The 20,959-nt window shown below is 42.8% G+C and overlaps 3 protein-coding genes and 1 pseudogene across 4 annotated transcripts; all 4 read left to right on the top strand.

The window, feature by feature from the left end:
• Nucleotides 1-605: 605 nt before the first annotated feature.
• On the top strand, nt 606-1,978 carry LOC125553319 (senescence-specific cysteine protease SAG39-like). Its single transcript, XM_048717127.2, has 2 exons — nt 606-1,118; nt 1,216-1,978. Exons 1-2 carry the CDS (start codon nt 671-673, stop codon nt 1,788-1,790), a joined length of 1,023 nt encoding a protein of 340 aa, XP_048573084.2. The 5' UTR covers nt 606-670; the 3' UTR covers nt 1,791-1,978.
• Nucleotides 1,979-9,473: 7,495 nt separating this feature from the next.
• LOC147974251 (senescence-specific cysteine protease SAG39-like) lies at nt 9,474-10,858 on the top strand (annotated as a pseudogene). Its single transcript, XR_015600076.1, has 2 exons — nt 9,474-9,989; nt 10,087-10,858. The product of XR_015600076.1 is annotated as a senescence-specific cysteine protease SAG39-like (transcript).
• A 3,371-nt stretch (nt 10,859-14,229) lies between these two features.
• On the top strand, nt 14,230-14,643 carry LOC147974250 (ethylene-responsive transcription factor ERF043-like). Its single transcript, XM_087519409.1, has one exon. It carries the CDS (start codon nt 14,230-14,232, stop codon nt 14,641-14,643), a length of 414 nt encoding a protein of 137 aa, XP_087375535.1.
• A 1,051-nt stretch (nt 14,644-15,694) lies between these two features.
• On the top strand, nt 15,695-16,926 carry LOC147974249 (uncharacterized). Its single transcript, XM_087519408.1, has 3 exons — nt 15,695-15,757; nt 15,855-16,001; nt 16,402-16,926. The coding sequence occupies exons 1-3, from the start codon at nt 15,695-15,697 to the stop codon at nt 16,924-16,926; spliced, it is 735 nt and encodes a 244-aa protein (XP_087375534.1).
• Nucleotides 16,927-20,959: the final 4,033 nt, after the last annotated feature.

The raw sequence follows: 20,959 nt of genomic DNA, 5'->3' as shown, positions 1-20,959 counted from the left end.
AGCATTTTACATACTCAACTTATCTTAATCGTATACCCTTAATTAGCTCAACGAGGACACGGTCATTTGGGTATGACATTGTGCACGACGCACACGTTAGGATACTATGCTAGTACTACCAGGCAGCAAGTAAACGGATGCTGAACTTGGACAATGGCACTCTTTGTGGAAGGTTCGATTGAATCTCTGGTCAGCAGTCAAACTCATACGTACCAAATTAGAGAGGGCGATGGAAAAGCTCAATGAAGTCTCTTACAGTTTTCTTTTTGCAAACAGACTGTGTCAACATCTTGCCAAGTGGATAAATACGACGTGCGTCACAGTAGACCAGTGACCGTATATATATGAGTCCACAAGCGTATTCCGTATTCGGCTAAAATTGCCAAACTCGATGAAGTTCAAACTTAGAATTACGTATTATTTTTCCACACACAACTCCAAAAATTAGCACCGTGTTGTGTGGGGCTGGAAATATTAGGCTACATCTGCCGTGACCTAGGATCACCGTGTTGTCTGGGGCTGGGAATATTCAGCCACATCTGCCGTGACCTACGATCAAGCCGTTTCAGCAGGCCGCCTATTTAAGCACCCGATTCCGATAGCTTCAGCACCAACTACAACTACAACTACCACTCTTGTTACTCACTTAATTAGCTTGCTAGCTGCGTACATGGCAGGGACCAAGATGACCACCCCTTTCTTGCTGCTGCTCCTCATTGCCCTAATGAGCAGCGTGGTCGCGGCCCGTGAGTTGGCCGGCGGCGAGGAGGCGGCGATGCAGGCGCGCCACGAGGAGTGGATGGCCAAGCACGGGCGCAAGTACAAGGATGACGCAAAGAAGGCGCTGCGCTTCCAGGTGTTCAAGGCCAACTCCGAGCTTGTCGCCAGGTCCAACGCCGACGGCACCAAGAAGTACCACCTGGCCGTCAACAAGTTCGCCGACCTGACCAGCGAGGAGTTCGCCGCCAGGTACACCGGGTTCAAGCCCGCGCCGCCGGGACCCAAAATGCTGCCGGGATTCAAGTACGAGAACGTCAGCCTCTCCGCCGCTGACGAGCAGGGCGTTGACTGGAGGACCACAGGCGCAGTTACCGGTGTAAAGTACCAAGGACGGTGTGGTACGTACCAACTCAGTGCATGCATGCATCGTTCCTTACCGTGAGTAGTCTGTGATAAGTAAAACTTACACGACGACCTTTGGTTTGCTACGTACAGGATGCTGCTGGGCCTTCTCAGCGGTGGCTGCCGTGGAGGGCATCCACCAGATCACCACCGGCCAGCTGGTCTCCCTCTCGGAGCAGCAGCTGCTCGACTGCACCACCGAGAACCACGGGTGCGGCGGCGGCTTCATGACCTCTGCCTTCGAGTACATAGTGGACAACGGAGGCATCACCACCGAGGACGCCTACCCATACGTCACGGCCCAAGGCAGGTGCGACTCCGATGCCACGCAGCCGGCCGCCACCATCCGCGGCTACCAGGTCGTGCCCGCCAACAACGAGGACGCGCTCGCCGCCGCCGTCGCTAACCAGCCCGTGTCCGTCGGCATCGATGGAAAGCAGCCGAGCTTCCAGATGTACAATGGCGGCATCATGACCGGCGACGCCTGCGGCACAGAAATTAACCACGCGGTCACCCTGGTGGGCTACGGTGTCGAGCAGGATGGGACAAGCTACTGGCTCATCAAGAACTCGTGGGGCCAAAACTGGGGAGAAGGAGGCTACATGAAGCTCCAGAGAGGCACGGGCGCCTGCGGCGTTGACATGCTGGCATCTTACCCTGTCGCGTGAACCTACCAAAGCACAAGATACATTAATTAAAATTATTACTACGCTACTCCTATATATAGAATAAACACAACCTGATTAACGGCATGTGCTTGCTTTGAAGAGATTATTAAGGGGCACTCCTTGATGTAACATGAGATTGTTTTACTATCTAATATGTACTATGAATGAGCAATTATTTGTACAATCCATTCTGGCCACCTTCGACACTGTACTGTATGTTTCATGTGAGGTCACTACAAAAAAAAATATTGTCTCAACATATTCTAGGTGATTTGTCGCCCCTCTTCCGTTTGCTAGGAAATGTCAATTTCAGTGTGGAAATTAAGAACATCAGGAATGATAATTAAGATAGGATGCCCCAGACCCAAACTACCCACGGTCCGTTATGAAAAATGTCAATTCCGTCAGGCAAAAATTCCATGAATGATCAGACGGAATGCCTCATCCCCAACTACCCGCATACGGGCCCTCACTTTTAATATACCAATGTTATCGAAACAATGTTGGCGTTTACTTTTGGAACCTGATTCTATTGGTGCTCAAGTTCTAAGGACTAAGTACTATCCATAAGGTGATCTCTTAAGCTGTGAGTTGAAAAAGGGAAGCTCTTACACATGGCAAAGCGTATTGTCCGCTATTCAGACTTTGAAAGAGGCCATATCTGAAGGGCGGAAATGGAGAGAATATTAATACCCTCTATAACACTAAGCTCCCTAATTTTAAAGGGCTCACAATCAATTAAGGTCTCCAATTGAAATTGGGTCGCCCGATTTTGACCATCAACAATTTTTCAAAGCGCTCACATTCAATTATTTTATACTACACACTACTCCCTCCGTTCCAAAATAGATGACTCAACTTTATACTAACTATAGTACAAAGTTGGGTCATCTATTTTGGAACGGAGGGAGTACTTTCTAATTTTTTAGGCCTCACAGTTAATTAAGGTCTTCAATTTAAATTAAGTCACTCAATTTTTACTGGGTCAACAATTGCTCAAGGAGCTCTCCCATTCAATTATTTTAAGTCACTATTTACCTAATTTTGAAGCTCTTTAATTCGATTGAGGTATTCAATTATAGAGCCAATCCTTTTTCAAATCAATCAACAGCAACCGGCCTATAAAAACATATCAATCTTCCGCATCTCTCCCACCACCTACAAAAAAGAAATGCCACCATGTGATATTGTAGCACTAATATAGTACATACAGGTACCAACGCAGAAACTTCCCCCATATAAATATGGGTTTCTTAGCGGATACAATAGAATCACATTGAGAAAGACCCACCAAATCATCAAACCAGAAAAAAATAAAACACACTATTATTTTTGGGAAAGTCAAATTCCTTTAACTTTGACCAAGTTCAGAGCTAAAATTGTCAACATCCACAATTTTAAACACAAAAAATGGAAATTCATTTCATGATGAATCTAATTATACCGATTAATTATTATGGATTTTGATATATTTCTCTACAAATTTGATCAAACTTAAAAAGGTTTACTTTTAAAAATGTAATATGTCTTATATTTTGAAACATACTGAGTAAAGTTTCAAAGAAACCCAACAACACCAATGGCAGCACAAGCAAAAACGGTTATGACGAGGACGGGAAATTTTTGAAATTGATTAGTATTGAGACCTGATCATGGTAGAAGGAATTCATCAGAGAATTATTCTGGCAGGTGGACATAGAAAGAATTATAAGAATTTCGTTGGCTGAGGGGGATTATGAATGGTTTTCTATCATTGCACTCTAATAAGAATGGGATTTTCTTAGTTATATCGTCTAACTATGAGTGTGATTTCCAGCATGGTCAGCGTCAAATCCCGTATGGAGGGCCATCTAGTCACTACATGCACCGGCGAAGATCAAGATCCATAGTTGGCGTCTGATGCTTGCTAGGGACTATACCTTGTCTGGGTGTTCTAGGAAATCGCTGTATCTCGGTGTCAAACATCCAATATGTTTTTCAAAAACTTTATGTAGCACACATGTTTTGTGGAATTATACACTCAAATTTTGTTTCAATTTATTTTAACATTTTAAATCGCCTTAGAAAATAGATTTTTTTAAAAATGGGCCAGATGCCACTAGGTTCTAATCATGCCTTCTCTACGGCTGCTCTGCTATCCAAGAAAAGAATTCTTAGAGGCAACGGTCATATAGCAATTGAATATGCATAGGTTATCCACGTCTTGCTCCCATATGACGCCAGCCTTTTTAAGTGAGCCCCACGGTCCCATATAACAGAATATTTGAACTGATGGTTTCAGGCGGTTGTACTGATGATTTTCATCTCGTCGAACTGATGTTTTTCGTCGGAATGGGGCGTGTAATATATCGTTGGAAAACTCTTGACATCTACATTACAAATATATAGGATTTTTTTTTGCAAAATCATCATGGTTTAAGAGCAGTTTTGAAAAACCGTTTTTTTCAAAACGGAAAATGCAAATCGTATTTTGGACTCAATTTTCAAACGGTTTGTCGGAATTGGGCAAATAAGATGGCATTGGAAAGCTGGTAAAAATACGCACCTTCCATATATCTCCTGTTTTTTCAAATTATATACAATATAAATGTAATTTTAAAAACGGTGAAATTCTGGGCGAAACGTATTTTTGCTTTTTTTTGCAAAAGGTTTGTCGGATTGACGCAAATGATACTGCGTTGGAAAGTTATGGAAAATGCGCAACTTTTTCGTACAGAAATGTTTTTCTAATTCCCTACTGTTTAAAAACGAATTTGTATATGGTCAAATTTGATTTTGAACGTGATTTTTCTAAAAGTTTGTCGAAATGGGGCAAATAATATACCGTTGGATAGCTATCAAAAATGCAAAACTTAGTCATGTTGAACGTTTTCTCTACTTCGCAACCGTTTAAGAGTAATTTTGAATAAGGTAAAACACAACATGTTGTTTTTTCCTGTCTAAAAACAAAATACTTGTACTGTTGTATGTATGTGTTTGTACTGAGGTATTTTTTACATTAGTTTTGAATGGTTCCAAAAAATTGTACTTGAACGCATGGCCGTATGGTTTTGTACTGAGCGTGTTTTTCACATACTAGACTTTTACTCTGTTTTTGCGGTATCGTTTTCTTTGTAACTTTTCAACGGTTTACGATATTATCGTCCCCGAACTTGCATGGTTTTATATCGTTGAACTGAATGACATTTTCTTTAAAAAAAATATTGTGTGTCAACTCTACCATTTTCAACGCTGTTCTGGACTTCTTTCATCCCGCGACTTGAACGTTACCATTTGAATTTCTTTGGGGTTTTTTTGTGTTTCAACTTTTTCCTAAAACTTATCTAGGACGTTGTGTTGAACTTACAACTTTTTAAATTGTGAACTTATTGTGTTTTTACAATTCCAAAGCTAGCAAGTAGTAGGAGATTCACCCAACAAAGGGCTAATTACATGGAGCAGCCGAAGTAATACCACAGTCTGATCGATAGCGAGGAGCAATAGCAGTGATCACCAATACACATAGATATGAACTGACAACAAACATGCACACTACCTCACCAACAAGAAAATACATTAACCGACAAAAAGACCACAATACACATGAACTGATAATCCCCATGGCTAATGAAAGAGCTTTGTTGCATCTAGGTTCATCTGTTTATTGAAAGTAGAACTTATCAGTTTTATTAATTCGGGCTTATGTTTAAATGCTCACCATTTTGGCCCACATCAGAATACTCAGAACACAACAATATTCGCTAAAGGTCCTGCAAATACATAGTTACAAAACAAATTCTTCTATTTGATGCCATACAACTTGTATTCTAATATTTTAAGTAAATTATTCTGTCGCGCATGCTATTTTCCGTGTCGCCATAGGGCATTGTTTGTTTGGGATATGCATAGGGGTGCTTCCATATCCCATTAAAGATAATTGAACTAGATATGGTCCTTTTTCATGCTAATTTCATTTCTCATTAAATTACATGGAGCTTCTACTAGGGACGGTACCAATATGGATATGTTTTACCATGTTCAGTTTTATTAGACTTGGTGGCATATATAGTTGGGCACATTGTGTTTGATTAAAATACTCAATGGCATTAGTCGCTTCTTTTCAACTTATGTTGAGCTATCCCTTCAGAAGAATAAAAGCAAGAGAAATATCGCACTTCATGAATTATGCTTTCTTATGAAATCTCACACATAATTTTAGATCATTCCAATATTTTACGGCAGGTGTAATCTTGTATTCTCATTATTTTTGGGACATATCTACTCTCTCTATCAGAATTGAAATGATCACAGCTAAGTGGATTTCATGTATGAAGACAATCTTATATCCTTTTCTAGTTTGGTTGTGCATGAATAGTACTAATTACTATATGCATATCTGTGTGTACAAGAATGAAGAATCAGTACATGTATGTCCACATATTCAGTCTGTATGGTAATTGGCCTTGTCAAGAAGCTGGTTACACAAATCTATATTAGTGATTGAATGGTTTTCTTATTTCGCTTAGTAAGTCCAATTTATGTAATCCTCCACTTGATATTTATTTTTGTTCTTTTGACTAGAGATCAGAAGGAAGACCTATTCGTAACACCACTGGTGTGCATTCACTAGAGGGAGCTAACTGATCTCTTACATGCTTATTTTGTTCAATTCAAAAAATTGTGAGCATCAAGCCATGTTTTTTAACTAAAGAGAGTAAAAAAATATGGTGGCCCAAGATTAAAAACTAGTATTAGCTTATTGCAATTTGGAGCCGTTGGCAATGCCTTATCATTATTTTCTTGTAAATGCTATGAAATATAGATGGAAAGGTTAGTTGACCACTGTGTAGTTAATTTTGCAGTATTAGAAGAAATAGAAGTGCCTAAATTCATAGTTGGTAGCCTCAAATGTTATAGAATATCTGTAGTTATTGGTAAATCTAGTAAATCAAACTGATCTTTTTTCCTTTTTTCAACTTTCCTCTTGATGGCATTGTGGAATTCGTGGGGTAGTGATAACACTTGTGATATTATCTTCCTTTTTGCATGCAATAATTGTTCTTCGGTATTCGTCTTTGTTACTCCTGTTCAATAGTTTCGGATGATGCCTACGACTGGTGGCCTTGTCATCTACCCAAATACAACTGTTATAGCAAAATTGACTTCTCTCGGGCTAAAGAAATACAAAACTTTAACAAAAGAAGAAACTTGAATGCTGCTATTGCCGAAAATCCTCTAACCTGTAGCGTACCAAGAACTTCTAGACAGTCAGATTCAACAAAGATATTTTGGCAACCTAGCTGGTTTGATAAAAGAACTCCATTCAGAACAGCTTGAGCCTTGAGAAATCTTATCTTTAGATAGCCTTGGTTTGGATGTAGGAAGGTCTTATTACCAGAATCATGTATGATGAATACAATTCTATATAGAATGGGTTGCTGTAGTGCGCTACTCGTTAAGGTTTATGATTTATGGAGTCTAATCTTGTTTGGGGGTTTTAGTTCATATCAGTATAATTAACTGGTTATGTTTTCCTCTTCCGTTCTCATTTTTGAAATATTTTTTGCATATATGTTGTCAACAGTGTCGTTTGACGGTGTATGTCAGCGTTTGGCCCTGAACAAAATGGTTTTCGTTTAATCATTCGGTGATCTGGTGTTTGATCATGATGTTGATGTTTCCTTTTATTTTCCATAAACAAATACTATGGTTTCTACTAGAAATTGATTTCCCCCTTTGCCATCGAATAGAAGTTCTCAGCACCCTGGTTGTTTGAATCATGATCTGTTTTATTTTTACATTTTTTTAAATGCTTAATTGTTAAGTACAGTAGTCAACAGAGAATAGCATGATTTAATTTAGGTTTAAAGAAATTTTCAGTTTTTCTTAATTGCATTGTATGAAATGCCATATTGAGTAGTTCAACAGAACATACTATCTTCCACAGCTAATTTAGAAATCTTATTTGATGTACATGTCATTCTTAGCTCTCCATTATTTGCTTTGTTGTCCGGTTTCCATGGGTGGATTTACATAGAGCCATATAACCATTCCATTCTTCTACTATTCATGCTAGTTCTGAGAGTTGTTCTAGCAAAACATCCGCTGACCTTTATTTGTTGAAAGCACGGAATAACTTTCTCCCATTAATGATTTGCATGCATCGGTGATGTCTAATTCAAGTTGTATGTTTGTAGAGAACCAAGTGCCCTGACCTACGCTATAGAGAGATCATGTGAAAACAAAGCTGAAGTTTTTGCTCGGGATGAGAAGGAAAGTGATCTTCGAGCAACAGTAGACCTGTGTTCATTGTTGTTTTTTATGTTTAAGTTTATCTATCTTGCCTTAATTATAATGGTCCATGCAAATATACTTGGATGAGTTGCCAACCCAGTAGGAAGTTTGCTTTATTTTTGGTGCTACCGCCTACTTTCTTGAAGCATTTGATGGCGTCGATCACTGGCTCAGTTAGAACTTAGAACACGAGTTAGTGGAATTTTGTGATAAGAGTAAGGGTTGAGAGTGAGCGGGGTGCGGGTTGGAGTTGTCCTGTTCAGTAACAGTTGTCTTGAGCAGAATATTCTTTCTATTCTGGAAAATGTGGCAAATTGCATTTCATTAGAGATGGCTTTGCTGTAAATTGCATGAGTGAGAGGTTTGTATTTTTTTTCATCAAATCATACAACTTCTTATCTTTGTATAGAAGGGTAAAAGTATTGGTAGGTTGACTCAGGAGTTAATAACGGACACGGTGGCGTGATTGAATGGATATCATATTTTTATTTTGTCGGAATGCATGACATTCAACTATATGTTACAATGTGACAAAGACTCATGAGACATTGGATCTGCCTTCTTGGGTGTCACGGGCAGCGCACGCCTCCTCGCCCAGATAACGGTGGCGGGGAACTCCACCTTGGCGGTGCGTGGTGAACGTACGGTGTAAAGGAGAGAGGGCGTCATGACGAAGGTGAGCTGGGCGTCATTCGGCTTTAAAGGAGTGGGCTCCAGCGAAAAATATCCAGCTACGGGCTGGTTCTCCCTCTGGATTAACTCATTAGATGGACCATTAAGCTAAGCTTGTAGGTTGTAACTAAGGAGTAGCATTTTACATACTCAACTTATCTTAATCGTATACCCTTAATTAGCTCAACGAGGACACGGTCATTTGGGTATGACATTGTGCACGACGCACACGTTAGGATACTATGCTAGTACTACCAGGCAGCAAGTAAACGGATGCTGAACTTGGACAATGGCACTCTTTGTGGAAGGTTCGATTGAATCTCTGGTCAGCAGTCAAACTCATACGTACCAAATTAGAGAGGGCGATGGAAAAGCTCAATGAAGTCTCTTACAGTTTTCTTTTTGCAAACAGACTGTGTCAACATCTTGCCAAGTGGATAAATACGACGTGCGTCACAGTAGACCAGTGACCGTATATATATGAGTCCACAAGCGTATTCCGTATTCGGCTAAAATTGCCAAACTCGATGAAGTTCAAACTTAGAATTACGTATTATTTTTCCACACACAACTCCAAAAATTAGCACCGTGTTGTGTGGGGCTGGAAATATTAGGCTACATCTGCCGTGACCTAGGATCACCGTGTTGTCTGGGGCTGGGAATATTCAGCCACATCTGCCGTGACCTACGATCAAGCCGTTTCAGCAGGCCGCCTATTTAAGCACCCGATTCCGATAGCTTCAGCACCAACTACAACTACAACTACCACTCTTGTTACTCACTTAATTAGCTTGCTAGCTGCGTACATGGCAGGGACCAAGATGACCACCCCTTTCTTGCTGCTGCTCCTCATTGCCCTAATGAGCAGCGTGGTCGCGGCCCGTGAGTTGGCCGGCGGCGAGGAGGCGGCGATGCAGGCGCGCCACGAGGAGTGGATGGCCAAGCACGGGCGCAAGTACAAGGATGACGCAGAGAAGGCGCTGCGCTTCCAGGTGTTCAAGGCCAACTCCGAGCTTGTCGCCAGGTCCAACGCCGACGGCACCAAGAAGTACCACCTGGCCGTCAACAAGTTCGCCGACCTGACCAGCGAGGAGTTCGCCGCCAGGTACACCGGGTTCAAGCCCGCGCCGCCGGGACCCAAAATGCTGCCGGGATTCAAGTACGAGAACGTCAGCCTCTCCGCCGCTGACGAGCAGGGCGTTGACTGGAGGACCACAGGCGCAGTTACCGGTGTAAAGTACCAAGGACGGTGTGGTACGTACCAACTCAGTGCATGCATGCATCGTTCCTTACCGTGAGTAGTCTGTGATAAGTAAAACTTACACGACGACCTTTGGTTTGCTACGTACAGGATGCTGCTGGGCCTTCTCAGCGGTGGCTGCCGTGGAGGGCATCCACCAGATCACCACCGGCCAGCTGGTCTCCCTCTCGGAGCAGCAGCTGCTCGACTGCACCACCGAGAACCACGGGTGCGGCGGCGGCTTCATGACCTCTGCCTTCGAGTACATAGTGGACAACGGAGGCATCACCACCGAGGACGCCTACCCATACGTCACGGCCCAAGGCAGGTGCGACTCCGATGCCACGCAGCCGGCCGCCACCATCCGCGGCTACCAGGTCGTGCCCGCCAACAACGAGGACGCGCTCGCCGCCGCCGTCGCTAACTAGCCCGTGTCCGTCGGCATCGATGGAAAGCAGCCGAGCTTCCAGATGTACAATGGCGGCATCATGACCGGCGACGCCTGCGGCACAGAAATTAACCACGCGGTCACCCTGGTGGGCTACGGTGTCGAGCAGGATGGGACAAGCTACTGGCTCATCAAGAACTCGTGGGGCCAAAACTGGGGAGAAGGAGGCTACATGAAGCTCCAGAGAGGCACGGGCGCCTGCGGCGTTGACATGCTGGCATCTTACCCTGTCGCGTGAACCTACCAAAGCACAAGATACATTAATTAAAATTATTACTACGCTACTCCTATATATAGAATAAACACAACCTGATTAACCGCATGTGCTTGCTTTGAAGAGATTATTAAGGGGCACTCCTTGATGTAACATGAGATTGTTTTACTATCTAATATGTACTATGAATGAGCAATTATTTGTACAATCCATTCTGGCCACCTTCGACACTGTACTGTATGTTTCATGTGAGGTCACTACAAAAAAAAATATTGTCTCAACATATTCTAGGTGATTTTTCGCCCCTCTTCCGTTTGCTAGGAAATGTCAATTTCAGTGTGGAAATTAAGAACATCAGGAATGATAATTAAGATAGGATGCCCCAGACCCAAACTACCCACGGTCCGTCATGAAAAATGTCAATTCCGTCAGGCAAAAATTCCATGAATGATCAGACGGAATGCCTCATCCCCAACTACCCGCATACGGGCCCTCACTTTTAATATACCAATGTTATCGAAACAATGTTGGCGTTTACTTTTGGAACCTGATTCTATTGGTGCTCAAGTTCTAAGGACTAAGTACTATCCATAAGGTGATCTCTTAAGCTGTGAGTTGAAAAAGGGAAGCTCTTACACATGGCAAAGCGTATTGTCCGCTATTCAGACTTTGAAAGAGGCCATATCTGAAGGGCGGAAATGGAGAGAATATTAATATCTTCTATAACACTAAGCTCCCTAATTTTAAAGGGCTCACAATCAATTAAGGTCTCCAATTGAAATTGGGTCGCCCGATTTTGACCATCAACAATTTTTCAAAGCGCTCACATTCAATTATTTTATACTACACACTACTCCCTCCGTTCCAAAATAGATGACTCAACTTTATACTAACTATAGTACAAAGTTGGGTCATCTATTTTGGAATGGAGGAAGTACTTTCTAATTTTTTAGGCCTCACAGTTAATTAAGGTCTTCAATTTAAATTAAGTCACTCAATTTTTACTGGGTCAACAATTGCTCAAGGAGCTCTCCCATTCAATTATTTTAAGTCACTATTTACCTAATTTTGAAGCTCTTCAATTCGATTGAGGTATTCAATTATAGAGCCAATCCTTTTTCAAATCAATCAACAGCAACCGGCCTATAAAAACATATCAATCTTCCGCATCTCTCCCACCACCTACAAAAAAGAAATGCCACCATGTGATATTGTAGCACTAATATAGTACATACAAGTACCAACGCAGAAATTTCCCCATATAAATATGGGTTTCTTAGCGGATACAACAGAATCACATCGAGAAAGACCCACCAAATCACGCGGTGACCGTGGTGGGCTACGGTGTCGAGCTGGATGGGACAAGCTACTGGCTCATCAGGAACTCATGGGGCCAAAACTGGGGAGAAGAAGGTTACATGTGTGCTTTAGGCGAAAGCGTCTTACCTCAGCGAGAGGGGACGCGCTGCGTGTTTATAGACAGGGGCGCACCTCCCTGGATAGCGCATACAGTTAGAGATTACAACTTGAGGGAGAAGAAAAGATAGAGATAAGAATATATGGTTACATAGTTGAGTTATCTCATCTAACTACCTAATTATGCCGCACAAGTCTATATTCTCGCCAAGGCTGTCACGCTACACCATATTGTGTTTAACAGCATGAAGCTCCAGAGAGGCAAGGGCGCCTGCGGCGTTAACAAGCTGGCATCTTACCCTGTCGCATGAACCTACGGAAGCACAAGATCCATTAATTAATTATTAAAAATATATATCATTAGTAGTAGTCAATGCTACTCCTATATATAGAATAAACACAGCCTGATGAACTCCTAGATATAATATGAGATTGTTTTACTATCTAGTATGAACCATGAATGACCAATTATTTGTACCATATATTCTAGCCACCTTCGACACTGTACTATATGTTTCAAGTAATATAACAAAGGGACAGCTTTGTACATGTGAGTTCACTACAAAAAAAATATCGTCTCAGCATATTCTAGACGATCTTTCGCCAGAACATCATGGTCTTGCCCGAGTCCCCTGTTCCGTTTGTTAGGAAATGTCAACTTCAGCGTGGAAAGAACGTCGGGAATGATAAGACATTTTTTATTGTCTATTCACGTTGTAGAGAAGTAGTTGAGATGAGCCTGTATAAACTCCAGTCATGCAAGTAGGTGCAAGGAGTGACTAGCGATGGCTCATCGACCAACTGATGCGGGCATACTTATTGTCGTTGCCGGATCGAGCTTGAGGGAGAGGGGAAGGAGAACTCGCGAGTGAGAGAGAGTATTGCGCTGTCAAACCTCACAGCTTTTCTGTTATTTCTCTTCCTTCCTATATGCTAGATACAACAGCCTAGCTAACCAACTCCCGGTGGAAATGCCATGATCCGAGCCGGCCACGCCATCCCACGACCACGAACCAAAGCACCAAGTCCACCGGGAGAGAAAGTAGGAAGGAGTTGGGGAGTGGGCGAGCACGCCACACTCTGCCATCTACGTGCATGCGCATGTCATGTCCATGCACACACATTATTACAACAAAAACAGAAAAGCAAAATGACCCTAAACTACACAGCCCAGCAGTTGATGAGCTTAACCCAACACTTATCTTGTGGATTGAGGATGAATTCTTCATGGAGGCGGACAAGACGCCCATGCTGCAGATAACAATATAAATATGCCCGCATACAAACTCAAGAAGCCCACATACAAACTCCATCCCACATACAAACTCAAGATATACAATGCACACGAAACACCACAGTTATGGCTTCAACTCATACTCCCAAGGCATACAGAGTCTCTTTTTCAGGCTGGGACCTATATTCCCGGCCGATGCATCCTATTCACAGTCTGTAATATTGAATCCCACCATGAACCACATGGATACACCCCAATGACCATCATCCTCGTATATCCAGGAAGCTAGTCTCTCTTCTGTCCCTACTAACCGTTACAACTCGACAAGAGAAGTTCATCCGGGATGGAGCACACAAAGGGCAAGAGGGAAACTGTTCAACTAGGGATGATGGATCATTGTGTAGTAGTAGCTGTGCAATTATATATTATAATGAAAGTTGAGCTACTGATTTTGACTTTAAGTGCAAATAATAAGTAGATCGTGGTGAACTGCGCAAGAATATATATGGTATAATTATGAATGGCATTCACACTCAAGAAAACTAACGTAGACATGGCTACATGTACCACTAGCAATGTAAGAGCATCTCTACCCGATCCCTCAAAACCTGTTAAAGGAGTAAAAATTATGTTTTAGGGAGCTAAACCAGACCTAGCCAAACACTTATCTGGTTTAGCACCTAAAAAGTTATATTCCTCCCATTGACCATCGCTAATATTTACCGAGATGCGGCTGAATCTGAGGATAAATACCCCCCCTGTGCCGCCTCTCTCTCTCTCTCTCTCTCTCTCTCACCGCATTGACGTGGCACGCCAGCACCGCAGCCACACCGCTCCCACGCCAGCACTTTCAATAGACCGGCGTTGCCCCCGAAATGGCGGGATTCAGCCGTTTGAGGTCCCCGCCGCCACTTAGAAGCGTGGACACGCATCGTGCGCATCATGCTGCACAAACGTGGCGGCGCAGCCTCCTCCAACTGCTTCATCAACATGCCGCCACCTAAGAGGAAGAACCGTGACATGCGGCGGTGGCTGTGGGGGATGCTGGTGTCAGAAATCAAGGATAGGGACACGATCCAACGTTACTGGATTGTTTCCTTCCAGACGGAGGAGCTAGCGGTGAGGGCGTACAATGTGAAGGCAGTGGGTGTCTATGGCAACTGGACCAATATCAACTTCCCCCTCAGCAACCGGGAGGTCCCGGAGTTCATCACCATTGACCCTCGAGTGGTCTCCCGCGGCGAGGAGCAGGAGAATTGGGATGCCTTCAAGCGGCTCGACGTGGCGCACACCCATGATGAGTACCTGGCCAAGCTCTGCTTGAATCATCAAGGGTTTGTCACCAAGGACTCTTGATGTCTCGAGTAATACAAGAAGGGGGCTATTGACGAGGCGGGGCTGTCTGGTGGGGAGGTCATCGTCCTTTGCTCCAGCGACTCTGCCTCCTCTGTCTGATTTCACACATTCAAATGCAAGGGCTTCGCCGTCCAGAGCTAGGCCGTAGCAGAGAAGATCTACAGGCAAGAGCAGCCCTTCGGAGAGGCTATTCGTGGAGAACTAGCTAGAGAGGGAGGAGCCAGAACCTCAGCGAGGAATTCTATGGTAATGAGGGGCACCCCCGGTGGATCAAATTTGAAATGTTTAATCGCTAATAGTGGTATTTGTTATTTCTTTTATCCACTCAAGAACCATCTGACTTTACCTAATGTCTATGCTACACATATTTGGTCTATATGACCCTACATCCATTCATCATATAATTGAAAGAGTACCACATGAGCTACCAAATTGTCTTTCTCTCACACAAAAAGCTACCAAAGTATTTATTTCTTATTCCTCTAACAGAAGATGTATCTCGAAAGTGATCCAAGTTAGTAACCAATGAGTTCATGTAGTGATTTAATATTGTACATAGAAAATCAAAGATGTAATTCGATATCCTCCGGACGCTGCCTCGTCGAGTAGTACACGGGCTGCAACATTCCGGCTGAGATCCTCCGGATCCTCTCCACCCAGCCGCCGTCATTGCAGGAGGACGAGTTATTTACCCAAAACCACCACACTTGGGGCTAGGGTAACAGGTCAGTACCACATTTGAGCCATGTCACAAAAAACCACCAACTCTGGGACTAATCGGTAACGCGAAGCACTGACTGGCCGTTTTAGCCGCGGAAACAGCGAATCCGACAGGTCGGGCCCACCTGTCGGGTCGATGTGGCGCGGGCTAACAGACGACGTTAGACGAGGGTTGACGGCCGTTTCCGCGCACGTGTATTAGGAGCCGCGCGGGTCGCTGGTCCGACCAGACCGCACCAGAGCACTCATCCACATCCGACCACTCTGTCTCGACCTCGACGACCGCCGCCGCCGCCGCCACCGTCGTCTCGCCGCCGTCCGCCGGTACGCCATGGTTTCCTGGAGCGAGGGTTCAAGCTCTTCTTCTTCCGATGACGAGTCAGTGACTAGCCAGGTACGTTCATTTGGGGATTCCAGCATTTAGGGTTAGGGTTCTTGAGTTGGGGATTTCTTACCAACTCGCTCATTTGTTCAATCTCTTTGGTTTTAAGCTTCCTAGGACCATCCCATGCTATGAATGGAGTGGCATTGCTCATGAGCTCTCCTCTCGCTGTCTGCATCGCGAGCCTTGCCTCAGGCTAGTAGCATTTGACTCTACGGACACTAGCCGACGCTTTCTTGCTTGTGCTGAGGAGAAGGTATGTTGGTTAGTACTGTCTTTAGTTAATCTTTGTTAGTTTTTGCTCCATTCAAATGCCAGAAGGAAATTTTGCTCTGCTTATTAGTGTGAAGAATTGTCACTGCCCACAGTTGGATATAATTATGCTCTTACAGTGTAATTTGTTCCAAATAATTTAGTAGTGTACAACATTGTTAGTGCCAGTAGGAAATTATGCTATGTTAAATAATTTGGTGGAAATAATACAATTGTTGTTATAATGAGTGACAACATATATTTAGTTTATATGTTGTTAAAAGTGACAAAAAATTCTTATTGACAACACATATTAATTTCATAGGCTTTCTTAATTGTTTGTGCATTTCAATGAACACAATTTATTGTGTAGTATGATTGACAATATTTTTTCTAAATTATAGGCTGAACTAAAGTGCAACTATCTGAAGTGGATAGACCCTGAGTGGTCACTGGTTTTGCAGTTTTGCCTAACTGAATTGTGGAGCATGTATGACAAAGAAAACAAGGACAGACTGAGAGACAATGTTCAGCTTGCTGAACACAATTACAAAGTAGTTGGAGAAAAGAGGAAGATGGAAGAAGAGCTGAGATTTTTCAAACTTGATTTTGCAAAAATGGTGGCTGACAAGGAGGATGCTATTACTGAGCTGGGCAAAACTAGGTTGGCTCTCAATGATCTGAAAGAGGAGATGGAGAAGAAGAAGCTGGCAGACCATGGTTGCACAAACCTACATCAGTTACTCAGGGCAAAGGCAGAGAAGGAGAGGGACAAGCTTGTGGTAGAGAGAGACCAAGTGCTGACAGAGAGAGACCAACTAAAGGAAGAGAAGAAAAAGCTAGAGTACATCATCTCTGATTTGCTGAAACAGAAGCATGGCTACAAGGACAAGATCAAGAAGTTGAAGGAGATATGTGATGAATTATAATTATGTAATGTGGTATTGTACTGGTGTAGTTGTGCTCTGTTGCACTGAATAACCAGACCTAACTACAAGTTTGTAATGGTATTGTAATGTGGTATTCTACTGGTATTGTAATGGTTAAATTTGTACTGAATTATGCAAGTCTAGAATTTGAACTTATGGCATGAATTTGAACTTAATTTGCAGTACTATCTCTTGTATTATATTGAGTACTCTATTATAATTACCTCACTCCAGGTGAAACTGGTGTGATAGTCAAATTTTTGTGCACAGAAAAATTTGATATACTAGTAACTTATGCCATGAGTATACCAGGAACTTTCTGGCATTATTATTATGCACATAATGTGATGATCAGGGAGTGCAATCAACATAGCAGGACAAAGTAAATATAGCAGTGCAAGCACAGAATTATAGATAAAGTGCCACACATAGGTTCAACATAGCATTACACAGCAGTAGTTCTTAGTGCCACACATAGGTTCAACATAGCATTACATAAGTTCAAATTTAGTCTTGGCATAGATAAAGTGCTCTAGTGCCTGATGGAGCACAAATGCACTTGGATACATAGTCAAACAAGAACTCTCAGTAGTTCCCACTGGCATAGAAGTACCCCTCCATCCTTTTGCTCATGTATCTTGTCCTTTTGGACCTATTTCCTGTTGGCTGGCTAGTTGAAGCTTCTGCAGTAGTTCTTGGAGGATTGAAGCTTCTTGCACCTGTTCTTGCACCTCTTCTTGCACCTGTTGAAGCAGCAGCAGTACCAACACCAGAAGGAGAAGAATTTGCAGCTCTAGCAGATGAACCAGTAGCTCTAGTGCCTGTAGCAGCAGCTCTAGCAGATGTAGCAGCAACTCTACCAGATTTGCCCCTTGAAGCAGCAGCAGAAGAACCCCTTGAAGCAGATGCATAGCTTGCACCCCTAGGAGTTGTTGTACCAGATGTTGAGCTTCCACCTTACTGCCATGCAGGGGCTGTCCTATTTTCCTGCAATCATTTTTGTTGCATAAATTTCAGTGATACTTAATGAATGAGGAGACAGAGAAGGAAGTCAAAAAGAACATACCATGTGTTTGTTCTTCCTGATTTGCAGATCTGGCCTCAATGGCTTTGCACAACTTGTGTATTTGTGGCCCTGCAACTTGCAGTTACTACAAGTTATTGTAGCCATCCTTGATGTCTGCTTTGCTTGAGGAGGCTCAAACCTGCCTTTCTTCCTTTTTTCTTCTGCTGGTCCCTTCTTGTCTTCTTTGAACTGAGGTGGGTCAATGTCAGGAGTTGCAGTTTTCACCCAACAATCAGGACCAGGAACTGGGTAAATTATAGGCTTGTATGACTCCAAGTACATAGCCTTTTTGAAGAACACATTTACATGGTCCTCTGGTAGTTGTTTGGACCTGTAGATGGCAGAACAACCATGGTTGCAAGGAATTCCAGAGATGTCCCACTTCTTACAGCCACATGTTTTCAGGTTAGTGTCAACAGAGTAGGTCTTGTCCCCACTACTCACTTGGAAAAGACCTGGTCTAGCTATCAATGATTTGCAGTCCCTTGCAAATCTCTTGTTCATCTCTAACTTCTCAACATAAGTTGGTGCAATTTCCCATCTTGCAACTAGTCCACCCTCTCTCTTTTGCTGACACCTTACCAGAAGTTTGTCCTTGATCCCATTGATCATGGTGACAATTGGCTTGTTCCTTACATCAAGTATGTACTTATTAAAAACTTCACTTAAGTTATTGACCACCAGATCAGTTTTGCAGTTAGTATCCATTGCATGTCTTGACCAAGCTTTTGCAGGAATCCTTGACATCCACTCCCAAGCTTCCTTACACTCAGCCTTCATGCTCTCCATTGCCAACTGAAAGTCATGTTCAGTGTAAGCATATGCAGCTTCATCCATGCATTTCTTCAAGTCTTCTCCTCTGAATCCTGCTCTCTCACTAGTAGAAAAAGGGTCAAACGTGAAGCACATTAATGCCGGTTCGTGGCGGCGATCAATAGTACCGGTTCGTGGCGAACCTTTAGTACCGGTTCATGCCACGAAACCGGTACTAAAGAGGCTGTGTCAGCCTGCGGTCAGGCTATGGCCCCACCATCACCATTTAGTGCCGGTTCGTACCACGAACCAGTACTAATGAGGTTATGGCAAGATGTTTTTAGTCCCACCTCGCCAAGAGAGAGGCAGTATGAGTGGTTTATAAGCCGTTAGTGCACAGACAATGACGAAGAGTTGCAATGCTCACCTACATGTTGATTAGCTTCAAGCCTTGCGGAATAGCATAGATTGCACTGAGCTATGTGCAGTGCAGTCTACACTATTCCGAATGGCTTGAAGCAAATTAACCAGCATTGCACCTCTTTTTTATTTTTAATAACTTATTTAAACTCCGGACTTCTTTTGTGTTCAATATGCAGCATTCAAAGCAACATCATCAATTTCCAACATGTTCTGACATCATTTGTTGTTTTTCGGTCATTTACCTAATTGTTTAGAGAGCTAAATGACCGTGAAATTGAAAATCACTACAAAATGAATCCTGAAAATGTTGAAACTTGGCATGGTATCATCATATCACCCGCATAGCATGCGCGAAAGAGTAGAGAGGGTCACGGCAAAAACTGGACGCACTTCGTGTACAAACTGGACAAACTCTTTCCGAGTATCAGGGTTTCGGACGAGAACTCATCTGTTACATGGCCACTTCAATGTTTTTTAAACTTATTTGAACTCCGGACTTCTTTTGTGTTCAGTATGCAGCATTTAAAGCGACGTCATCAATTTCCAACATGTTCTGACATCATTTGTTGTTTTTCGGTCATTTACCTAATTGTTTAGAGAGCTAAATGACCGTAAAATTGAAAATCACTACAAAATGAATCCTGAAAATGTTGAAACTTGGCATGGTATCATCATATCACCCGCATAGCATGCGCGAAAGAGTAGAGAGGGTCACGGCAAAAACTAGACGCACTTCGTGTACAAACTGGACAAACTCTTTCGGAGTATCAGGGTTTCGGACGAGAACTCATCTGTTACATGGCCACTTCAATGTTTTTTAAACTTATTTGAACTCCGGACTTCTTTTGTGTTCAGTATGCAGCATTTAAAGCGACATCATCAATTTCCAACATGTTCTGACATCATTTGTTGTTTTTCGGTCATTTACCTAATTGTTTAGAGAGCTAAATGACCGTGAAATTGAAAATCACTACAAAATGAATCCTGAAAATGTTGAAACTTGGCATGGTATCATCATATCACCCGCATAGCATGCGCGAAAGAGTAGAGAGGGTCACGGCAAAAACTGGACGCACTTCGTGTACAAACTGGACATACTCTTTCGGAGTATCAGGGTTTCGGACAAGAACTCATCTGTTACATGGCCACTTCAATGTTTTTTAAACTTATTTGAACTCCGGACTTCGTTTGTGTTCAGTATGCAGCATTTAAAGCGACGTCATCAATTTCCAACATGTTCTGACATCATTTGTTGTTTTTCGGTCATTTACCTAATTGTTTAGAGAGCTAAATGACCGTGAAATTGAAAATCACTACAAAATGAATCCTGAAAATGTTGAAACTTTGCATGGTATCATCATATCATCTGCATAGCATACGTGAAAGAGTAGAGAGGGTCACGGCAATGTTGGAAATATGCCCTAGAGGCAATAATAAATTAGTTATTATTATATTTCCTTGTTCATGATAATCGTTTATTATCCATGCTAGAATTGTATTGATAGGAAACTCAGATACATGTGTGGATACATAGACAACACCATGTCCCTAGTAAGCCTCTAGTTGACTAGCTCGTTGATCAATAGATGGTCACGGTTTCCTGACCATGGACATTGGATGTCGTTGATAACGGGATCACATCATTAGGAGAATGATGTGATGGACAAGACCCAATCCTAAGCCTAGCACAAAGATCGTGTAGTTCGTATGCTAAAGCTTTTCTAATGTCAAGAATCATTTCCTTAGACCATGAGATTGTGCAACTCCCGGATACCGTAGGAATGCTTTGGG

The sequence above is a fragment of the Triticum urartu genome, chromosome 4A (genome assembly GCF_056163025.1).
Source record: "Triticum urartu cultivar PI428250 chromosome 4A, HENAU_Tu73, whole genome shotgun sequence".
Taxonomy (NCBI): Eukaryota; Viridiplantae; Streptophyta; class Magnoliopsida; order Poales; family Poaceae; genus Triticum; species Triticum urartu.
This window is presented reverse-complemented; position numbering and strand designations above follow the sequence as displayed.

Excerpts from the sequence above, each read along its gene's own strand:
- LOC147974250 (XM_087519409.1), top strand. The coding sequence starts at position 14,230 with ATGCTGCACAAACGTGGCGGCGCAGCCTCCTCCAACTGCTTCATCAAC.
- LOC147974249 (XM_087519408.1), top strand. The coding sequence starts at position 15,695 with ATGGTTTCCTGGAGCGAGGGTTCAAGCTCTTCTTCTTCCGATGACGAG. Across the intron at positions 15,758-15,854 it reads ACGAGTCAGTGACTAGCCAG|CTTCCTAGGACCATCCCATG; the intron begins GTACGTTCATTT and ends TTTGGTTTTAAG. Across the intron at positions 16,002-16,401 it reads TTGCTTGTGCTGAGGAGAAG|GCTGAACTAAAGTGCAACTA; the intron begins GTATGTTGGTTA and ends TCTAAATTATAG.
- LOC125553319 (XM_048717127.2), top strand. The coding sequence starts at position 671 with ATGGCAGGGACCAAGATGACCACCCCTTTCTTGCTGCTGCTCCTCATT. Across the intron at positions 1,119-1,215 it reads AAAGTACCAAGGACGGTGTG|GATGCTGCTGGGCCTTCTCA; the intron begins GTACGTACCAAC and ends TGCTACGTACAG.